The following is a 6,563-nucleotide window of genomic DNA, read 5'->3' on the forward strand; positions in this document are numbered from 1 at the left end:
TCTCCTGCGTCACATTGGGATACAACTGAGTCCTGCCCATCTAGTCTAGTGTGGCGGATTACACTTTTCATTTGAAGTGTGTTGTCTGTTATACAAGTAAAAGGAGCAAACACAAATCGTGCAAGGCATTTTATTTATTTAAAAAAAAAAAAAAAACAATACCGTAAGTACATAAAACCGAAGTGTGTGTAAACATGAATATCTAGCCTTCTATTGCCAAATACTGACATCTACAGTGGACACAATGCAAGTCATTCTATAACACACATGTTTTATAAACTGTCCAAAAGTTGGATTATATTGAAAATTGAAACCTATTCAACACTGAGAAACCTTCTTTTCTTCGACGTGTGTGTATATGCGTGGTGTCGCCACTCAACATCTGCTGTGTCCTCATTTTCCAGGGTGCCGAGTTTGATCATGTATACTATAAAAAGCAAACGAGATTTAACAAGGTAAGCGAACATTTTCCACATGCAAATGTCAAAAACATTACAGAGCACAAAAATGACTTATGTCACTAGCACGTAATGAACTGGTTCAGAATGTCCTTTGCTAGCTAAATCAACCAATATTATGTGTCAGTGCATTCCTGAGTTTCTACTGTGTTTAAAATGTGATTTGTTCAGTGAGGAGGTGGTGTTCAGAGGAGTAGTCAGAGAACATGGAACTTGTATAGTCAACTGTAGTTCACTGGTATTCTGTTTACAATGGATATGTTTCTTGTCTGTTGTAATTGATAGAGCCTTTTTTCTTTTTTTTTTTTTATAAAAACAAACACAGTATCCTATGCATATCCTGTTCAAAAGACTGTGTAGTTAAGGTCCGGAACAAGTTCAGTTCAAAATAAAGTCACAGATCAAAATATGCACTTCACAGAGTTCTAAACCTGTAAACCAGGCTCAGTTTATACTTACATTTCATTTCAAACCTGGGCCCCACTTCTATCAGTTCTATGTTCTTGTGGTCTTTTTTCTTGTAGGTGTGATGTCTGTAGCAATAGATTAGATTAGATGGATGGATAGATAGATAGATAGATAAAAAATATTAAAATGATAAAATGAAAAGAACAAAAGGTGAGCACGTTTACTGTTTTGTCTTCTTATCGCACAATGTGGTCTTTAAAATAAGAGGACATCTCCACACTGACCTGAAAGAGATGAAGTCCTCTTGGTTGGCAAATGTGATTACACGCCGACTGTCCTCTTTCGGCACTGGAAAAAGATACTTGAGGATATTGGATACCTGTGCCAGCAGGATTAATTAGGTGAGCTAACGAACAAATGGTGAGAGATGATATCAGTGGCATGTGAGCAGGGCATGGTTGAGTACTCACCCGCTTGCCAAGCCGTGAGGTGAAGTTGTGAAAGATGAGATGGGGGTAGGCCTCAGACATGGTGCCTATGTCTGGGACATCGTGCCTCATTACCACATTATAAAGTGTGAAATAAGATGTGGGTCCAAATGGCAGGTGGGACACCACTAGGCCATCTGCAAATGTGGACGAACAAATAATCTCAGCCTGTACATTAATTCACACCATGTTTATAATTGACAAATTTGTATTTAAAGTCTTATGTTATGAATGGAATTCTATTAATTGTGCGTAACAGCCCACTGTCCTTGGACAGAGGGACTGTTGAACATAACATGGAAATGAAAGCAAATAATGACCATTGACCACTGTATGAGGTGTCTCAGAAAAGGGATAAAGATATATTTCAAACCCAAACTACGCATTTTCCCCTTCAATGTGGACCAGACGATTATCCAGCAAGTCAACAGAGGGATCCTGCTGTTTGCTTCGTTCAGTGTGCGAGAATAGTTGAGAGGTGTGGCAGGACAACATGCTTGCTCACAATGCCCTGAGCATCTGACAGTTCCAGGCCAAGAACATCATCGCTGTGCTGGAGCAACCTCCATACTGACCCAACCTGGCTTGGTGTGATTTTTTTTTAATTTTTTTTTTTAACCTCTTTCCCAAGATCATGGGTAGTCATATCAGGGAGACCCACTTTGAAGATGAGGAATACATCTAGATGTCCATGACAACTGAGCTGCGGCGAATCCCGGAAGAATCCTTCCAGGGGTGGATAAAAGCGTGGGAGAAGGCTTAGAACGTGTGTTACACTCCAGGGGGATTATTTCGAAGGGGAAAACCTGTAGTTTGACGTTTGATTTGAAATGTATCTTCTGTGATACCAGTCCTGAAACCTTTTGACACGCCTCTTATATTGAACTTTGAGGAATTATTAAACAAACCTGGCTGTCCTCGGGTTTCATGAATGATGACAAGGTCAGTAACATTGTTGGCTTTGCAGGCTCGCACCAGTGTAGCTATCTCATGGTTTCCCCTGTTCATGCGTTGAGCTCCAGGAAACATCAACTTTACCTCCTGGGGCAGAAGAGGAGGAGGCACTTGTTTATTGAAAGACAGGCACCACAGCTCCATGCTTGTAAATATATACAATATAAAAAATATACATTTTTGCACAAGTGCCATAACAATATTTTCAGACTCAGAATCATCTTTATTTGCCAAGTATGTCCAAAACACACAAGGAATTTGTCTCCGGTAGTTGGAGCCGCTCTAGTACAACAGACAGTCAATTTACAGAACACTTTGGAGACAGAGACATTGACAAAAAACAATTGTGCAAAAAGATGCAGAGTCCTCTAGCACTTAGAGCAGTTCGAATGACGAATATTGCAATAGACCGGTGCAATGACCATTGTGCAAGGGGCGCTGAGACTTCAAGGAGTGTATGCAGTTTAAAGTGACGAGTAGTGCGATAATTTGGGACAATGTTGGTTGTGCAAATGTTACAGATACTCTTCAATCAGTGTGCAAATGGAGCAGATGCTACTCTGGCATGAGTGGCCAGTATATGCAAATAGTGCAGCATGGCAAGACAACTACAGTGAGTGCACGAGTAATACATAATTGGCCCCACAGAAATGTGACAACGAACTCAAGTCAAAAAAATTGCCAGCTTGTTGTAATGGAATTATAGGTTAGGTGTTTAAGAAGTTGATCGCAAGAGGGAAGAAGCTGTTGGAATGTCTACTAGTTCTAGTTTGCATTGATCGGTAGCGGCTACCTGAGGGAAGGAGCTGGAAGAGCTGGTGACCGGGGTGCGGAGAGTCCGAGAGGATTTTGCACGCCCTTGTCTTAGTTCTGGCAGCGTGCAAGTCCTCAATGGTGGGTAGGGGGGTACCGACAATCCTTTCAGCAGTTTTGATTGTCCGTTGCAGTCGGAGTTTGTCCTTTTTTGTAGCAGCACCAAACCAGACTGTGATGGAAGAACACAGGACTGATTCGACTACCGCTGTGTAGTACTGTCTCAGCAGCTCCGGTGGCAGGCCGTGCTTTCTCAGAAGCTGCAGGAAGTACATCCTCTGCTGGGCCTTTTTGAGGACGGAATTGATGTTAGTCGCCCACTTCAGGTCCTGAGAGATTGTAATTCCCAGGAACTTGAAGGTCTCGACGGTTGACACAAGGCGGCTGGACAACGTGAGGGGCAGCTGTGGCGAAGGATGCCTCCTGAAGTCCACGATCATCTCTACAGTCTTGAGCGTGTTCAGCTCCAGGTTGTGTCGGCCGCACCACAGCTCCAGCCGCTCCGCTTCCTGTCGATATGCAGACTCGTCACCGTCCTTGATGAGGCCGATGACAGTGGTGTCATCTGCAAACTTCAGGAGTTTGACTGTCGGGTTCGCTGAGGTGCAGTCGTTCGTGTAGAGAGAGAAGAGCAGCGGAGAGAGGACACAACCTTGGGGCGCCCCAGTGCTGATGCTGCGTGTGGATGAGGTGGCCTCCCCCAGCCTGACCTGCTGTGTCCTGCCCGTCAGAAAGCTGTAAATCCACTGGCAGATGGCAGGTGAGACGCTGAGCTGGAGAAGCTTGGATGAAAGGAGTTCAGGGATGATGGTGTTGAACGCTGAGCTGAAGTCCACGAACAGGATCCTCGCGTAGGTCCCTGCACTGTCGAGGTGTTCTAGGATGAAGTGCAGTCCCATGTTGACTGTATCATCCGCAGACCTGTTTGCTTGGTAGGCAAACTGCAGGGGGTCCAGCAGGGGACCTGTGACACTCTTGAGGTGGTCCAGCCCGAGACGTTCAAAGGACTTCATGACCGCAGATGTCAAAGCGTCAGGCCTGTAGTCATTCAGAACTGAGATTGCAGGTTTCTTGGGGACTGGAATGATGGTGGAGCGTTTGAAACAGGATGGAACTTCGCACAGTTCCAGAGATCTATTGAAGATCTGAGTGAAGATTGGAGCGAGCTGGTCCGCACAGACTTTGAGGCAGGATGGGGACACATGGTCCGGGCCTGCCGCTTTGTTAATCTTTTGTTGTTTGAAGATGGGTCTCACATCCTGTTCATGAATGGTTAACACAGAAGTCAGAGGTGTGATTGTGGTCGCGGGTGCGGCCGGGTGGGTGTGTGAAACTGTCCTTTTCAAATCTGCAGTAGAAGGTATTCAAGTCGTTGGCTAGTGTGCTATTGTTCTCAGCTTGGGGGGATCGTCAGCGATTGGAATGCATGCCAGACTGATTTAGAGTCGTTTGCGCTAAACTGTTTTTCCAACTTTGCTGCATAGTTTCTTTTTGCAATGTTAATTTCTTTAGTCAGCTGGTTTCTAGCTCGATTATACAGGGCCCTGTCCCCGCTCTGATATGCGTCCTCCTTAGCTTGGCGAAGCTGCTTAAGTTTAGCAGTGAACCACGGCTTGTTGTTGTTGAATGTGCGAAAAGATTTTGTTGGTACACAAACCTCTTCACAGAAACTGATATAGGATGTGACAGTGTCCGTATATTCATCCAGGCTGCCAGCTGAATTTTCAAAAGACACTCCAGTCTGTGTAGTCTAAACAGCTTTGAAGTTCCATCTTAGCTTCATTTGTCCACTTTTTCACTGTTTTCACTGTAGGCTTCGCGCATTTAAGTTCTTGCCTGTACGTCGGTATTAAGTGAATTAAGCAGTGATCAGACGAGCCCAGGGCTGCACGAGGAATAGCACGGTATGCGTTTTTTACCGTAGTGTAGCAGTGGTCTAAAGTATTATTTTCCCTGGTAGGACAGTCGATGTGCTGCTTGTATTTAAGGAGTTCGTGGTTGAGTTTAGCTTTGTTAAAGTCCCCGAGAATAATGAGGGGTGAGTCCGGGTGTTTTTTTGCAATTTCGTTGACTTGTTCGGCGAGCGTTAGCAGTGCGGCGTTCGTGTTAGCTTGAGGAAGGATGTAGGCTGCAGTCAGGATGAATGATGCGAACTCACGTGGCGAGTAGAATGGTTTACAGTTTAAAAATAGCGACTCCAAATGCGGGCTGCAGTGTGTGCTGAGCACCGTGACGTCCGTACACCATTTTTCATTGATATAGAGGCATATCCCGCTGCCCTTTGTTTTTCCCGATGATTCCATGTCGCGGTCCGCTCGATGAATGTGGAAACCGGGAAGCATAACGGCGCCATCGGGTACAGCGTCGCAAAGCCAGGTCTCCGTGAAGCACATGGCCGCGGAACGTCCGAAGTCTTTACTGGTCTTTAACAGAAGATGAAGCTCGTCCATTTTGTTGGGTAGGGAGCGTACATTCGCGAGGTGGATCGACGGGAACGCCAATCTGTGTCCTCTCTTGCGGAATTTCACCTGAATGCCGGCCCGTTTCCCTCTGTGGCGCCGCTTCCGTCTCCATGCGCCGAAAACCGCAGACACCGCTCCGGTGAGTAACTCGGGGAAAAAACTGAGCGGATTTGCGAAAGTTGGTGACAGATAGTCCGGAGTAGCCTCCTTGATGTTTAGCAGGTCTCCCCTTGTGTAAGTGAGTCGTGTAAGGTCTCCAAAGACGGACGATAAACACAAAAACAAAAACAATACTAGAGAGCGCGTTACCGAGGCGACCACACTGGTATCTTAAAAACAATATAAAAAGTTTAACAATAAAATTAAGCAAATATAATTTAAAAACTCAACGTAACGTTATTTATGGAGCACTTTAAACAACCAGAGCTGAGAACAAAGTGCTGTACATAGATAAGAATCATACTTCAGATACAAACAATTTAAGATAAACAATTAAAACACTGAAACAGATGCTGAGTCTTAAGCCAAGTTGAAAGCCCAATAACAAAAATGGGATTTAAGATGGGTTTAAAAAATGAACAGAGAAGTTCCTGCTTTTCTAATGTGTAGAGCAGGGGTCAACAACGTGGTGCCTGCGGGCACTAGGTAGCCCCCAAGGGCCACATGAGTAGCCCGCGGGCCTGTTCTAAAAATACTTCACCAGTGATCATTTGTTTGTGTCGCTTGTCTAAAAAAAAATATAACCACTTCCCAGTGAGCTTCATCTAACTTCTTTTGTTGCTATTCTTTTTAAATCACGCCTGGTGTAAATTTGGAAATGACAATACTTTTTTAAAAAACTAGTATAGTTCAGTCAGTTTTGCGCGCATGACCCCAAAATACATTCAAAAATAAATAAATAAACAGCATTCGTGGAGAAAAGCTATGGGAAAACAAAGATGATGATTTACCACAAATACAGTATTTTGAGCAAATTTGTT

General features: G+C 44.4%; 1 protein-coding gene across 1 annotated transcript in view; it reads right to left on the reverse strand.

Annotated features, from left to right (window-relative positions):
* Positions 1-116: 116 nt before the first annotated feature.
* Positions 117-6,563, reverse strand: part of imp4 (IMP U3 small nucleolar ribonucleoprotein 4) — an 8,863-nt gene continuing 2,416 nt past the window's right edge. The window contains exons 5-9 of the mRNA XM_061766372.1: positions 2,263-2,395; positions 1,337-1,491; positions 1,151-1,245; positions 918-991; positions 117-427 (exon numbers count right to left, since the gene is read on the reverse strand). Of these exons, the coding sequence (XP_061622356.1) occupies positions 315-427; positions 918-991; positions 1,151-1,245; positions 1,337-1,491; positions 2,263-2,395 (570 nt within the window). The 3' untranslated portion in view covers positions 117-314. The remainder of the gene's footprint in view (positions 428-917; positions 992-1,150; positions 1,246-1,336; positions 1,492-2,262; positions 2,396-6,563) is intronic.

Source organism: Phyllopteryx taeniolatus, chromosome 3 (genome assembly GCF_024500385.1).
Source record: "Phyllopteryx taeniolatus isolate TA_2022b chromosome 3, UOR_Ptae_1.2, whole genome shotgun sequence".
In the NCBI taxonomy this organism is placed as follows: domain Eukaryota; kingdom Metazoa; phylum Chordata; class Actinopteri; order Syngnathiformes; family Syngnathidae; genus Phyllopteryx; species Phyllopteryx taeniolatus.